The sequence below is a fragment of the Electrona antarctica genome, assembly GCF_951216825.1.
Source record: "Electrona antarctica genome assembly, chromosome: 3".
Classification (NCBI taxonomy): domain Eukaryota; kingdom Metazoa; phylum Chordata; class Actinopteri; order Myctophiformes; family Myctophidae; genus Electrona; species Electrona antarctica.
Window position 1 is genome coordinate 50,776,855 of NC_136808.1, and position 17,021 is coordinate 50,793,875.

General features: G+C 39.9%; 1 protein-coding gene across 1 annotated transcript in view; it reads right to left on the bottom strand.

Moving 5' to 3' along the window:
* Positions 1-699: 699 nt before the first annotated feature.
* Positions 700-17,021, bottom strand: part of galnt18b (UDP-N-acetyl-alpha-D-galactosamine:polypeptide N-acetylgalactosaminyltransferase 18b) — a 130,274-nt gene continuing 113,952 nt past the window's right edge. The window contains exons 9-11 of the mRNA XM_079497249.1: positions 13,814-13,909; positions 9,336-9,500; positions 700-1,004 (exon numbers count right to left, since the gene is read on the bottom strand). Coding sequence (XP_079353375.1) covers positions 858-1,004; positions 9,336-9,500; positions 13,814-13,909 — 408 coding nt within the window. The 3' untranslated portion in view covers positions 700-857. The remainder of the gene's footprint in view (positions 1,005-9,335; positions 9,501-13,813; positions 13,910-17,021) is intronic.

Consider the following 17,021-nt stretch of genomic DNA (forward strand, 5'->3'; position numbering starts at 1 on the left):
AATTTAACTCTGAGAGTGTACAAATGGAACCAAATGGACCTAACGGGTCCATTTGGTTCCATTTGTACACTCTCAGAGTTACAGACCCATAAGGGTCCATTTGGTTCCTAACTATCTCTAATTGGGCTAGGTACCCCCTGGAACTCCCTCAAGTACCCCTAGGGGTCCCCGGACCCCACTTTGGGAACCACTGCATTACAACTTTCAAGTCAACCAAAAGAAACGGACTACAGTACTTATCACAAAATATACTAAATATACTGCATTGTCAAATCTGGAAATGCAAATTAACAGCCAGTGATGGCTGTGCTCATCCTGTAGGCAAAACATAAAATGTTTAACATTTATTATACGTGATGTCGACGTGTTATCAGAAGACATCATGGTGCTAAAAATAACTTCAACCATGCACTGTTTAGTTTCCCTCTCTCTCACACGTCTCTCTCTTCCCTTAGTTTACACACAGAAATATGCCAGACACACACACAACATACACACACATGCATGTGCAAGTAGTACGCACGCACATTCGCACGCACGCACGCACGCACGCACGCACGCACGCACGCACGCACGCACGCACGCACGCACGCACGCACGCACGCACGCACGCACGCACGCACGCACGCACGCACGCACACACACACACACACACACACACACACACACACACACACACACACACACACACACACACACACACACACACACACACACACACACACACACACACACACACACACACACGTATGCACACACGTATGCAGATACACGTACGGTCGCACGCACACACTCACAAACACAGCTCAGCTGCTGACTGGTCCAGTGTGCTATCCAGTGTACATTGCAAGGGTCCATCATAGTGAACTGCTAGGCAGTGTATTAGTTACAGACCATTTCTGTCCAGTGCATTTCTGGAGAGCCAGCTGGTATCCAAACTCACTGTCACTGTTCACCACCAGCTCCAGGCATCGCTTTGACTTCTTGTTCTGAATGGATCCTCCCTGAAAGAAGACAAAAACAAATTATGGATGGATCAAATTATAACGCGCCTCTCCCAGACAATGCTTTGTGTAGGCTTCCTCAAATCTGTAGTACCATTGTGAATGTGAATGGATATAGTGATGACTATGAGTCCCAAATAAAGAATCATTGTGAATGATATAGTGATGACTATGAGTCCCAAATAAAGAATCATTGTGAATGATACAGTGATGACTATGAGTCCCAAATAAAGAATCAAGGAGCATATTTGTCACTTACTCATACAGGTACACCAATACAATACACAGTATAATGATAGTAATGGACTAATGAAACACAATAAAATACAAAAGTAAGAAAAATATGGATATTTCACTTTAAAAAAAAACTTTTGGTATTTGTATCGTCTACTCTACTACTCTATCTATTCAGTATTTAGATATTTAAAAACTGGCTGGGGTGTTCACATAAGCCTGAGTAGACGATGAAATGAAAGTTTAAAAAAAAAAGTGAAATATCAATTTAAAAAGTACAGGTAAGGCACACACTCTAACTTAACCCATTCTGGGCGGGAAACCCTTTTGGTGTTAGCATTATGTTATGCTTTAGCTATTGAAAAATAGCAGATCTACAAGCTCATAGCCCATGAGCTTGCAGGTCTGCTATTTTTGAAAAATCGTGAAAATGCGGCACAAATCTTTGAATATAATATTCTTTCAGAATACTTTTTTTCCCCATTTCGACATCTGAATAGGTTAAACACTGAAGTGTGACACCATTATACAATCTGCTATTATTTCACCACAACCCTGGCATACAATGTGTATAAAAGAAGCCTCTATACCTGTAGGACTATCCTATAAAAGAAGCCTCTATACCTGTAGGACTATCCTATTTTTAAGAATGTTCACGTATAACAATGCCCGAAAAAGGGACGTATAGTTAACAAGAACCCAAAGCTCAGTGACCTTTAGCTGGATTCTCCACAGTGACTTTGTTATCAGCTCTACCTGATAGCATCGACGTGCTACTCTCCAGGAAAACAATCTATTTGCCACTGCAGAGACACACTCGCTATAGGAACCACAGATTTTCAGATTGTCTTCACAGATTGCATCAAAAAGGAAGAAGATAAACAAAATGTACTGCTCCCACACACACACACACACACACACACACACCTGTCAGGCAGAAACCTCTTTAATGTTTTGTGGCTTTCGCCTTTATTTTATTTTATATATATATATATTTTATGGAGGGACAGACAGTAGGCTGACAGGAGATGGGGAGAGAGAGATGGGGGGGAAGACATGCAGTAAAGGCCGTCGGGATCGGGAGTCGAACCCGTGGCACACTGCCAGACTGGATTACCGGCCAAGGTGCCTGGACCGCTGAGCCATGGCCCAGGCCAGGCAGAAACCTCTTAACTCCATATTTAAACTTTTTATGTTTTTGTGTCAATTAATGTTCTACTTGGTCATAGTACAGTGTCACACAAAAGCAGCTAAAAGAGCCAATCTACAATCTCACGTGTCGCACCACAGCTAACTTTGAAATGTTTTTTAAGTGACAGTGTTTATATGAAACCAATGAAACGGGTATTATTATTGTGTGTGTATTTTGCTTTTTCTGCCCACTCTTTCTTCCTTTTCTCCTTAAATGTACACTCTGAAGTGATATTGCCCTGTTGCCCCTGTTAAGTGTTGACTTGATGCCATATGTAGTCCATCTGAAGAAAGCGAGGATTATACAGAGACATTGGAGATGGAGTCACTTGGAGGGGGCATGAGGGGGGAGGGAGGAAAGAGGGGTGAAAAAAAATCCTGGGAATTGCACTTGTGTCCTATGTATACATAGAAATGCTGTCTATACTGTACTGCTTTTTCCAAATAAAATAAATATTATTATTAAAAAAAAAAGAAACCAATGAAACGTATTTATAAGAGCTTGTGTCTAAATACTAAATGCATTGGATTCATTGGTATAGGTTCTATTTTCTGAAAAGAAGCAATTTTCTCGCCCCAAAAACGACAACGTCGCACTTGATCAGAGAAAACCCGAACACAATAAAATGGCAGTGTTAATTCAGTCTCTACATACAGTAACTCCACACCCTCAGAGTAGAATTCAAATTCAGGATTTAGTTAACGAGGGGAAAAGCAACACAACACAGGACTGCACACGTCTCTCCTGTCCATCTAAACGGAAAATATCTACAGAATGTTTATGCTGATGAGTTATATTCATGAAAACTTTGATGTTTCAGTTACACACAAAGTACAAAGTACTGTACAAATGCTGACATAATGCATTGGAACATGATTTGTGTCTGGTCAGTAACATTCTATATTTATTTTGAACCAACCCCTTTGGTTGCATTAATTTTAGATTCATGTTTCAAGAATTTGATTAATGCCATACTAGAAGATTCAGAAGGTAACAGCTGATACAGAATAATAAAATAAGGTGTTGATTTGCACTGACAGCCAGGGCATGTGGAGGGCACAGCAGAATACATAATTTGAAATGAAAACAATGTCCAGCAGTTGATGAGTGACAAACGCAATTTGACATGAAAATCCTGCTAGAATCTCAATTGAGACGAGAGAGCACAAAGGAAAGGTGGACTAACAAAACATTCCATCTTGTTCTGGTAAAAGTAGGAAGTAGGATTCCTTTTTTAGATCTGCAGAAGACTTAGGTAAACTTAGGACAATAAGCCCATCAATAGTCGATAATATGTGGATAACATAACGGTACTATAAATGTGTAATGCTCTATCCCAGGGGTTCTCAACGTTTTTGGAAGTTGCTTTGGCAACGGAAATGCTTTGGCAATGTCTCGGGACCCCCGCCCCGCCCCGCCCCCTCCCGACCCCCAATATAAATTGACTGCTACAATAACCTTAATAATAGAGACAATACACCATAAATAAATACTGAAACCAGATATAATCATTAGGGAAGGTGTATGCATGTACTATGTGTAGTATTGTGTACTATATGTAAACTCTTCATTTCCACTTTCCAGCCATTCAGTTGCAAACAAAAGATAATTTGGGGACCCCCCAAAATAATTTGGGGACCCCCCAAAATAATTTGGCGACCCCCCGAGGGGTCGCGACCCACAGCTGATGCTCTTCTCCAGAGTGTCTTGTTAACATTTTGTCAACAACACGGGTGCTACAAAGTAACTATGAATATGTAAACAATTATCGTTGCTGTCGGGAGGTACCTTTTATCTACTGCATTCATAAATTAACGTCCTATTTTATACTTTTGTTTGCGTTGCTGTCATGCTTGAATCTTTCAAAAGATGATTATCTATAATGACCTTAACCCATTCTGGGCGGGAACCCCATCTGGTGTTTTAACTAAGCATTTATGTTATACTTTAGCTATTGAAAAATAGCAGATCTACAAGCTCATAGGCCGTTTTAAGCCCAATGAGTGTTTTTTTGCAAAACGAATGCTTGGAATGGATTCAGCATCATGAAAACCCCCTAGTTTGACACGTCACATGCTAGATAAAGCATGATGACATTTTGAATATTTTGCCTTCTATAGGTTGTTAATGGTATGGTCACATATTATGCCAATTATGAAAATCGCTCAACGTATGTAAGTTAGCATCCGGCAGTTTCTACATGCTGGGGACCCATACTAAACATTTCGGTAACCCTTCATTTTACGGTACGGTAATTACCAGGTAACTACCAGGTAATTACCTGGTAATAATAGGTAAGTACCTGGTATTACCTGGTAACAACCAGTTAGTAGTTATAAGTATTTACCCATTAGGTACCTGGTAATTACATGGTAACTTCCAGATACATTACTCAGTAATTAATATGTAATTACCAAGTATTACCTAGTATGTATAACTATTTACTGTATAATCTCCTGGTAATTATATGGAACTTACCATGGTAAATGACAGACTGGTTGCCAGGTAATTACCAAGTATGTTCCTGACAATTAACAGGTATTTATACGTTTTTACTATGTAATTACCAGCTAACTACCCGGTATTTATAAGTATTTACTCTGCAACCAGGCACGATACCCTGGTTGCAGGTACTATAGGTATGTAGGTACTATAGGTATACCAAGTATTTTCAACAACTACCAGGTATTTACTCTGCTACCAGGCAAGTTACCCAGTAGGTACTAGGTCATTACCAAGTATTTTCCTGACAACTACCAGGTAATAACATGGTAACTGTATTCACTGTGTTTACATGGGTACTACCCATGAAACACGTGGGTAGTAGCCTACCAGGAAATTACCAGTTGTTACTAGGTAATTTCCTGACAACTACCATGTAATTACCTGATAGGTACCCAGTAAGGAAGGAGGAACTGTACTGTAAAAGGAAGCGTGCTCTATTTCCATGATATTACCATGTACCTACCTGGCAATTGTAGATTATAATCACTGGTAATTCCCTGGTAGGCTACCCATGCGTTTACATGGGTAGTACCCATGTAAACACAGTGATTACAGTTACCATGTAATTACCTGGTAGTTGTCAGGAAAATTACCAGTTGTTACTAGGTAATTCCCTGACAACTACCATGTAATTACCTGATAGGTATCCAGTAAGAAAGGAGGAACTGTACTGTGAAAGGAAGTGTGCTCTATTTCCATGATATTACCATGTACCTACCTGGTAATTGTAGATTATAATCCTCCCCATTACCCATCAGGGTGTATTTTGAACTTTGAACTTTGAATTTTGAACTGGCAATAACTGTTAATTACCAGGTATTTACTGTATAAATTAACAGGTAAAACCAAGCAAGTTACCGTGTAAGAAAGGTGGAATTGTACTGTGAAAGGAAGCGTGGTTTGTTACAGTGAAAGTACAGGGTAATATTATGGAAACAAACCACGCTTCCTTTCACAGTACAGTTCCACCTTTCTTACATGGTAACTTGCTTGGTTTTACCTGTTAATTTATATAGTAAATACCTGGTAATTAACAGTTATTGCCAGTTCAAAATTCAAAGTTCAAAGTTCAAAGTTCAAAATACAACCTGATGGGTAATGGGGAGGATTATAATATACAATTACCAGGTAGGTACATGGTAATATCATGGAAATAGAGCACACTTCCTTTCACAGTACAGTTCCTCCTTTCTTACTGGGTACCTATCAGGTAATTACATGGTAGTTGTCAGGAAATTACCTAGTAACAACTGGTCATTTTCCTGACCACTACCAGGTAATTACATGGTAACTGTAATCACTGTGTTTACATGGGTACTACCCATGTAAACGCATGGGTAGCCTACCAGGAAATTACCAGTTGTTACTAGGTAATTTCCTGACAACTACCATGTAATTACCTGATAGGTACCCAGTAAGAAAGGAGGAACTGTACTGTGAAAGGAAGTGTGCTCTATTTCCATGATATTACCATGTACCTACCTGGTAATTGTATATTATAATCCTCCCCATTACCCATCAGGGTGTATTTTGAACTTTGAACTTTGAACTTTGAACTGGCAATAACTGTTAATTACCAAGTATTTACTGTGTAAATTAAAAGGGAAAACCAAGCAAGTTACCATGTAAGAAAGGTGGAACTGTACTGTGAAAGGAAGCGTGGTTTGTTTCCATAATATTACCCTGTACTTTCACTGTAACAAACCACGCGTCCTTTCACAGTACAATTCCACCTTCCTTACACGGTAACTTGCTTGGTTTTACCTGTTAATTTATACAGTAAATACCTGGTAATTAACAGTTATTGCCAGTTCAAAATTCAAAGTTCAAAGTTCAAAGTTCAAAATACACCCTGATGGGTAATGGGGAGGATTATAATCTACAATTACCAGGTAGGTACATGGTAATATCATGGAAATAGAGCACACTTCCTTTCACAGTACAGTTCCTCCTTTCTTACTGGATACCTATCAGGTAATTACATGGTAGTTGTCAGGGAATTACCTAGTAACAACTGGTAATTTTCCTGACAACTACCAGGTAATTACATGGTAACTGTAATCACTGTGTTTACATGGGTACTACCCATGTAAACGCACGGGTAGCCTACCAGGAAATTACCAGTGATTATAATCTACAATTGCCAGGTAGGTACATGGTAATATCATGGCAATAGAGCACGCTTCCTTTTACAGTACAGTTCCTCCTTCCTTACTGGGTACCTATCAGGTAATTACATGGGAGTTGTCAGGAAATTACCTAGTAACAACTGGTAATTTCCTGGTAGGCTACTACCCACATGTTTCATGGGTAGTACCCATGTAAACACAGTGAATACAGTTACCATGTTATTACCTGGTAGTTGTCAGGAAAATACTTGGTAATGACCTAGTACCTACTGGGTAACTTGCCTGGTAGCAGAGTAAATACCTGGTAGTTGTTGAAAATACTTGGTATACCTATAGTACCTACATACCTATAGTACCTGCAACCAGGGTATCGTGCCTGGTTGCAGAGTAAATACTTATAAATACCGGGTAGTTAGCTGGTAATTACATAGTACAAACGTATAAATACCTGTTAATTGTCAGGAACATACTTGGTAATTACCTGGCAACCAGTGTGTCATTTACCATGGTAAGTTCCATATCATTACCAGGAGATTATACAGTAAATAGTTATACATACTGGGTAATACTTGGTAATTACATAGTAATTACTGAGTAATGTATCTGGAAGTTACCATGTAATTACCAGGTAATTAATGGGTAAATACTTATAACTACTACCTGGTTGTTACCAGGTAATACCAGGTACTTACCTATTATTACCAGGTAATTACCTGGTAGTTACCTGGTAATTACTGTACCGTAAAATAAAGGGTTACCAACATTTCTAACATAAAACGTTGGTGTACTCAACATGTCCGGGTTCACTTTTTGGCTACTAGACTATATAGGTAAAAGAAACCAAATGTTGACTCTAAATGTAACCAGGGAGAGATAGCAGCTTATCTTTCTTATTGTTGTGTTTATTTTATATGTGCACTTCTGTGGCCCTATACGCCCTAATGAATGCCAAAGTTGTACAATTATGCAAGTGTGTCCATTTGAGAAAAAAGCATTTAAGAAATGTTGCAGACATGCCATGAATAATTGAGCCTGTACTCTAGTGTGGTTATAATTATGTCCCACCCTTTACTTGTTACATTTTAAAATACCATGTCAAGTAACCATTTTAGACTGCCACACTTTAAAAATATGATACATAAAATATCAAGCAAACAAAACCTTTCACACTTATTATTCTGTAGTACAACCAGTCTTAAAACACATACGTAGTTAAGCAATGGCCTATTACATGGCTAAAAGAACAATGTACGGTTGAATGTAATATACCACCACAAATTAGGCGTGTATTGAATATCAAACATAAAATAGCAATATAAGCTCAATATAAATCTAATTGACTAGCATGACATTTCTATGGCTGACATTATTGCATTTGTCTTTCCTAACAAACAGTCTCCAGTTTGGTGCTGTGGCTGTTGCTATGGCAACCAATGACAATGGAGTCTGTCTCCTAATAACAAGAGAGAATCGTTTTTATTTACTCTTCATTTTGTGTGTTTGCAGGAATGTGGAGAACTCTTTGACCCATGAAAGTCCCTCTCGGTCTGTGTGCATCAAGTCGGCCCTTAATGAGGGAAAGCTCAGCCAGGTCAAGCAGCCAGTCATGCTTCTAAACGCCCCCTGAAGAGGACCCAATCTGTTTCAACAATCGTCCTTACAGCCTCAATTTGCAAATGACCACATTTTATGGTTGCAAATAATGACTCTGAGCTGTGACCTTGTGTTTTCTGTGTACCCCGGAGGGACTGTGTTTCTTTTGGTCAATACTAGGTGTAGGAGCCAAAACGTATTGTTAGCCTATGATTCTCACTTGGTTGGTGATGGGTGTGGGCACCGCATTGGCGCTTCACTATTGGTGGGAGCGTCTCTGTGGGTGGCCACCAGATAGGTCATAAATACAGGTATCTACCAGCTCACTCTAGGAACGCTTGAACTTGGAGGCAGGGTGAGCTGGGAGTGATACATTTTGTTGACCGCACATGCACTTTATTGATGGTTTGATTCACACGTTTTATTTGCTCACTGTTTGATTGTTTGGATTCTTTGCACATATTTATTACATATATATATTTATTGAAATTGTATTGTGATATTTGGTGCACTGAATAATTATAAACATTTTAAACTTATGAGCTCGTTTGGTTATGAATAGTTTTATCATTGTTTGATGGCGCGTCATTACAGATTGTTTTTAACTCCCATGTTTAGCCTGCCGGCATGAGTAATTCAAAAGGAATTATTATCAGCCACAACACTAGGGTTTCTCACCTGAGTGAAGAGCCAGTAGAGCTTCATCCTTTTGGCTGCGGCGTAGCTGCACTCGATAAGACGCGGTCGGCTGTTGACGTCCACCAGGCACTTATTGTCGTCATCATCTATGGTGGGACTGAGGACCCCGATGTGTAGATGCTGAGTACTGGTGTAGTACACGTTCTGGAACCACAGAAGAACATCCAGTACTGTAACACCCTGCATTGTACGGTAATGGTCATGGTCCTGGTGTTTTTGCGAACGCAGTGATTGCGAACGCAGTGAGCATTTACTATGAGACCCAGCAGATCATGTCTGTCTGTCTGTCTGTGTGTCTGTGTGTCACGCTGTAACACCACCCGCCCACCACCAGAGGGCGCAGCTGTATCACACACAAACACACACACACACACACACACACACACACACACACATGCACACACACACACACACACACACGACTTAACTTAAACAAAAACTTAACTTAAAAAAAACTTAACTTAAAAAAAAAACTTAAAAAGAAAACACTTTAAAAAAAACTTAACTTGAAAAAAAATCTTAAAAAGAAAAAACTTTAAAAAAAACTTAACTTGAAAAAAAACTTAAAAAGAAAAAACTTAAAAAAAAACTTAACTTAAAAAAATCTTAAAAAAAATAAAAATAGAAAAAACCTTAAAAAAGTACGTAATTTATTCTAATTGTTGTTATTGCAATTTACGAGCTGCGTTCGCTTCCCGCGTTCGCGCGTCTTACTTGTATGAAGAGCTATGGCTATAGTTGTGGTGGGTTGTTTGAATGGATTTGATTGTCTGTAGTTTTGGCAGCAGCAATATTACATTATGATCTGAGAAAGCAACGGGTTGCATCTGGGTTTGATATTCTTGCGAGGGCCTTGACACATAGCAAGCCAATTTATTCATACAGCTATCAGGATGTAATTGTGCACAGGCAATGGCAGGAAAGGAAGTACAGCGAACAGCTCATTATTTATTCATGAATGGCGGATAATAATTGACCAGTCAACAGGAAATTGCTAATTGCTAATTGCTCTTTTGTAATCATTTTGGGCGGGAACCTCTTTTGGTGTTAGCATTATGTTATGCTTTAGCTATTGAAAAATAGCAGATCTACAAGCTTGTGGCGCGCTACGAGCTTGTAGGTCTGCTATTTTTGAAAAATCGAAGAACGACTGACATAGAAACATAGATTTTCCAGAAAACTGTCAGGATGTAGAAGACATTTTTAGAATCTGATCTCCGGTCAAAATGGGTTAATATTAGCTTTTTCCAAGGGCACTTCTGTGTGTCATCAGCCAACAAACTCTGATGATCCTTTGAAGGAACAAAAGGCAGGAACATGTGTGTTGAAGGAACAGAATCAGCAGTGTGTTTTAGGGCATGTGTGACAGTGTGTGTTCAGATTCTAATTAGTTTGTACAGTATATATTATGTCTTGTCCATAATGCAAATATAAAACGATACTGGAAGCAAAGTATCAGCTGGACAGCTAGATGGCCATCAGTCGACTGTGGGTGTGGGGGATTAGAAGCATAATTATACACTTAACTAGTGCTGCAACAATCGATGATTGTTTTAGCGATTATTCTATCAATACTTTATTGATTCATCGAATAATCAAGAAGCGCATTTGTTTTTTTATGATAATCTTTGAGGGGCACCAGCCGCCAGCCCCTCCTACGTCCAGCTTTGAGGGTCTGTGTAAACACAAACACAAAATCAATCACAGATTGTGATCGGCAAAAATGAGATGATGCATGATGACGTATGATGATAAGAGCCCCTCACTTCACACAGGTGTGATTATATATATATATATATATATATATATATATATATATATATATATATATATAAACCAACTGATGAACAACTTAACCCATTTTGACCTGAGATCAGATTCTAAAAATGTCTTCTACATCCTGACAGTTTTCTGAAAAAGCTATGTTTCTATGTCAGTGGTTCTTCGATTTTTCAAAAATAGCAGACCTACAAGCTCGTAGCGCGCCACTCGGTGGCGCGCTACGAGCTTGTAGATCTGCTATTTTTCAATAGCTAAAGCATAACATAACATACTGTATGTATATATATATATATATATATATAAACCAACTGATTAACAACTTAAGCCCTATTATATACTTTGTCCTATGTCGTGCGAAAATATGTGTCATACAAAAATTATGAAAATAGCTGCTCTATAAGCTCTGGAAAACAGCCGACAGAGAGCAGAGGGAAACTGTTAATAAGACTACTTTTCTTTCACCCTTTGATATTCTTAGAGAAGATTCACAAGGCAATTATATTTTCTAGTTTTCAGGATATGCTGCAGTCATGTACCTATCTTTTGTTTGACTGTGTGAAGTGTTCCGACAAGGCCTGCAGTGTCTGCAAGCTTTTCACAGCTTATTTGAGGTCCTCACAGATGTCATTATCGTCTCTCCGGATTTAATTTGCACGGCGGCATAAACATCAATGCAGGTGCAATGAGTATGAAGCATCTCAGCCAGATAACGTGACTGTAAGCTGTTAGTCTCACTATATAACATTGGACCACTTTACACCTGTCAGCGCAAGGCTATAGAAGCAAAGAAACCAATCTCCTCAGGCATACCAGGATATAGAGATCAATACGACTTTAAAGGAAGCAATGGCAAGAGAAAGTAAACAATATATAAGGTGTGCCAATAACCGAGGAAAGTGATTTAATTGGAAATAATAATACAACAATTGCTTTGTAACGCATAGATAAAACCCCAGAATTCTTAAATGTGTGATGACAGTGACACACATTAAATGATCTACAGTAAGCCGAGATCAATCTGTCAGCATGACCCAGATAGCGTCGGAGGGAGACGTCTTCTTATCAACTCCAGAACACAGAATCAGCAGCTCATGTTTATCCCTAGAATATGTTAATGTATACCCTTTATATGTTAACGTATACCCTTTAGAGTTAACGTATACCCTTTATATGTTAACGTAAACCCTTTACAATTATGGATTTAAGTGCAACTGTGCAAGTACACTGAATAAAGAAAAGCTTGGCATTCCATTTACAGAAATGCAATGCAGTCTATTAACTGAAAATCAATAAGAAGTGGACTATCTTCAATTAAAAAACAAAAATGTTGAAAACAAAAAGGTGCGCACGCACGCACGCACTCGCGCACACACACGCACGCACGCACACACGCACGCACGCGCGCACGCACGCACGCACGCACGCACGCACGCACGCACGCACGCTCTCTCTCTCTCTTTCTCTCTCTCTCTCTCTTTTGTGGTGCATGGAACCAAATCCCTGAAGATCCAATTCCATCGTCTTGAGGTTTGTAACCGAAACGGCTGCCTTTTCTTTAAATAAATCAATGCAGACTCAGGTCAAAAGAGTAGGAATTGACTTTTTTCTTTTGTAAAGGAATTCTGTCATTATCGACTCACCCCTGTGACAGCTGAGCGATAAATAAAGTTTCTATGTCCACACATGCAGCACACAAGACGAGTTTGCCTGCAAAACTTTGTAGCAACGTTCTCCAAAACAACGGAAAGCAATGGCAACATAGCTGGTCCATTGTTAAGTATTCCAAAAATAGTTCTGAAGCAATGAAGCCACAAATCACAAAGTAGACGTACATACATACATTATAGAGAATAGACGAATCCATGGAGCAGTGCCCTGTAGGCCAGGTGTAGCTAATCAGTGGTAAATGGTAAATGGTGCATTTATATAGCGCCTTTTTCCAAGGCGCTTTACAGAGATTGTGCATTACATTCACCCATTCACACACCGATGGCGACGGAAACCATGCAAGGTACCAACCAGCACATCAGGAGCAATTAGGGGTTCAGTGTCTTGCTCAAAAACACTTCGACACCACCTATGGGGGAGCCCGGGTTCCACTCTACCCCTGAGCCACCGTAAACTGTAGCCACTGTAAGCACTGTAAAGCTGTGCTTAATGGTACTGTACACCGCAGTAATGGCTGCCCCCATGGCACCACTCCGTGGATGTGTCTATATCAAAGTAGAATGCAACTCAGTGGAACGTTTCCTTGTGTAGAAAAGGCTATAGAACAGAGAGGCGTATCTACAATAAGGCGAGGGCAGGCGACCGCCTGTCCAAATCCATTTTTCGCCTGGCCAAAATCCATACAATGAGAAAAAAAGAGGACAAAAACAAGATCTATTAATGGACAGCTGATTGGCCGTTGCGGTAGAGCGCGGCCCTCAATCACCCATTGGAATGTAAATGCATGCCTTTCAGCCTTTTGTATCCTACTCGTCTGGCAGGTATATCTCTTTGAAGACCTTTAGTGCTACGATTGTGCGCGGGGAGACGACAATTAACACATATATCTTGCCTGGCCAAAACGTAATTCCTGGATACGCCACTGCTATAGAAGCAAACAAAGGAGTGACATTAATATTGGATGACATTGGAGGCTTTGAGATGCCTGAGGTAAGGGGCGTTCTAACCTGAGGTGTCATACCATGACAGAGATACAGGATGGGAACGTTGTCAGTGTCTGGTCCCTGGTCGAGACACAGGTCAGTCTTCAGAGAATTCTTCAGCTGAAGGACAAAGTTACACACACAGGCAGACAGGCAGGTAGACACACACACACACACACACACACACACACACACACACACACACACACACACACACACACACACACACACACACACACACACACACACACACACACACACACACACACACACACACACACACACACACACACACACACACACACACACACACACACATCGTATAATGTAAGAGGTTGGTCCCTCCTTGTATATGATCGTATAATGTAAATTTTTCTTTATATCATTTATAATAAATATAATTATTTTGTATGAAATGCCTTTTTATTTATGTTCTCCACTGACTCTTTTTTTTAATGTTTTTTTGTGGCTTTCGCCTTTATTTTATATATGTTATGGAGGGACAGACAGTAGGCTGACAGGAAATGGGGAGAGAGATGGGGGGAAGACATGCAGTAAAGGCCGTTGGGATCGGGAGTTGAACCCGCGGCACACTGCCAGACTGGATTACCAGCCAAGGTGCCTGGACCACTGAGCCATGGCCCAGGCCTCTCCACTGACTCTTACAACTATTACTGTTTTTAACCTTTCGATCTCATGGACAATTTATGTACGTTATTCCTCGAACTCTTTGGTGAAAGTGCTTTTAATGTTGCCGTGAGCTACGGAGTCGTCCTAAACTACATTAATTTAAAAGCATGGAAGGTTATTAAATCAGGATCAAGAACTACTTAACCACTGAATGTCCTGTAATTGAACACAAAATCAGTTTTTTTCACTTACATTTCATAAAAGAAAATGTGAAACAATACAAGACATAATATGACAAACAAATAGGCATCAAATATGTTGCCAGACATCACCATCAAAAAGACAAGTGCTGTTCTGTTAATAGGAGATTAAAATCAGTTTTTATAAAAAGTAATTTTTTTCCTCACATGATGTTATGTTGCTGCTTCATGTTGTTTCTTTTAACTGTGAAAAGCCTATGCAAAGCTATTACTCCCCCGTACAAGATCTGAATCTCAATGGGACTACTCCTAGTTAATTGAAGGTGAAATAAAAAACAAGAACATAAACTTGCACATTGTTATGATTAATTCCCTGTCCAGTGTTACATCTTCTAAGGATCGAGGGACTCTGGAAAACCATGTGCCTTTTTCAACTCTTCAAAACGAAGAGATCATCTTAGGGCACCATCAGTTTCTGCAGACACCTGTTTCTGCTTGTTCCTCCTGCATACATGATGCGTATCTCATGCTATTCAAGTCCCATTTCTCAGCACTCCTAGCAAGTAAAAAGTTATACGTTTGCAATGCATCTCTCCTTCATCCTCTCTCTCTTTCTCTCTCTCTCTGTGTGTGTGTGTGTGTGTGTGTGTGTGTGTGTGTGTGTGTGTGTGTGTGTGTGTGTGTGTGTGTGTGTGTGTGTGTGTGTGTGTGTGTGTGTGTGCGTGCGTGCGTGCGTGCGTGCGTACGTGCGCGCGTGCGTGCGTGCGTGCGTGTATCTCCTCCACCTTCTCTCTCTCTCTCCCTAGGTTACTCACAGGGGCGGCAGGGCTCTCCAGTCTCCACCTCTGTCTATTGAGAGACCACCAGGACTCCAAGCCAAAGAATTCACAGTACAATCAGTTTGTCCTTCATAGAAGATTTTCTTTCTTGGATGTGATCTCTATACTCTTATCTGTTTCATGCTGCTGCAACACCTGAATTACGCCATGGGGATCAATAAGCATTTATCTTATCTTTTTTTTTAACTAAACCAACCAACCATCCACCCTCAATTCCGACCTAGATCGACCAACCAAATCAGTTCTCAGCCTTAAGTGTAGTGTACCATTGATCAGTTTTCCAGTGTAATCCGTACCATTCATCAGTTTTCCAGCCTATCCTGCTATTCTGTGATCCTACGCTGAACATGGCTGCCATTCTGCTGCTGTGCAATGAAGTGAACGACTGCCATGATTGGCAAAACCCTAACAGGATGATTGGCAATGCCTAACAAACTGAGGTAATGAGGACAACAAAGTCTGAGGAATAATTTTAATAAGGCTGACCCATTTTCTCATTGCAACGAGCCTTTCTAGATTCATAGGAGGAAACCAAGCATAAAATGAGGAGAGCAGAGCAGTGAGGCTGAGCGCGTGGTTTGCGCGGCTGTGTGTGTATATACTGTACACATGCAGGCACACTGTAGATATAAAATAGTTGGGGAATAACAAGAAAACAGCACATTTTATTATGCTGCTGATGTTGTGAAACAAAAGCTTCTCTCTTCAGCCTGCTGTATCTTTTGTAACCTATTTAGTTGAGATGGGACGCTATATACAGTAAGTCTTATCGGGCATAGTGCTGAACAAACAATACTATATATACACAAAGGAGCAATTTCAAGAACAATGTGTACAGTACATTATCTTGCACAACACTCCTTGCATAAATTGTGCATTTTTAGATTTACAGTGTACTGTACCTAGGGCAGAACTGCTGTAATTCACCACATAGTGTAATACTGACTGCTATTTGCACTGTGTACTGTCTTATTTAACCCATTTTGGGCGGGAACCCCTGTTGGTGTTTTAGGCATTATGTTATACTTTAGCTATTGAAAAATAGCAGATCTACAAGCTCATAGCGCGCCACCGAGTGGCGCGCTATGAGCTTGTAGGTCTGCTATTTTTGAAAATTCGTGAAAATGTGCCTGAAATCTTTGAATATATATTCTTTCAGAGCGAGTTTTTAACTCAAATCTTTGCTTCTGAGGGATCTCTGGAACAACATGTTTTCAGATGGGAGTCGACGGCCAAATACATCTAGTTTTGGGGGTCTTTTACATGAAAATGTTTGAAAACGACTGACACAGAAACATGGGTTTTTCAGAAAACTGTCAGGAATTAGAAGGCATTTGTAGAATCGTCCTCAGGTCAAAGTGGGTTAACCTACGTATCCTTTTGCTGCCTGAATGTACAGTATGTAAATCTCATTAATCCATTATTTCTCCACATATCCTTCTTTTTGGCTTCAATATATAGACATACAGTTTCCTCAATAACCAGGGAAGGTGCCATTTTAGCCTGTACTATGTCGTGCATGTCATCGGCCCCGGGGAAATTACAATTCTAAATTGAAACACC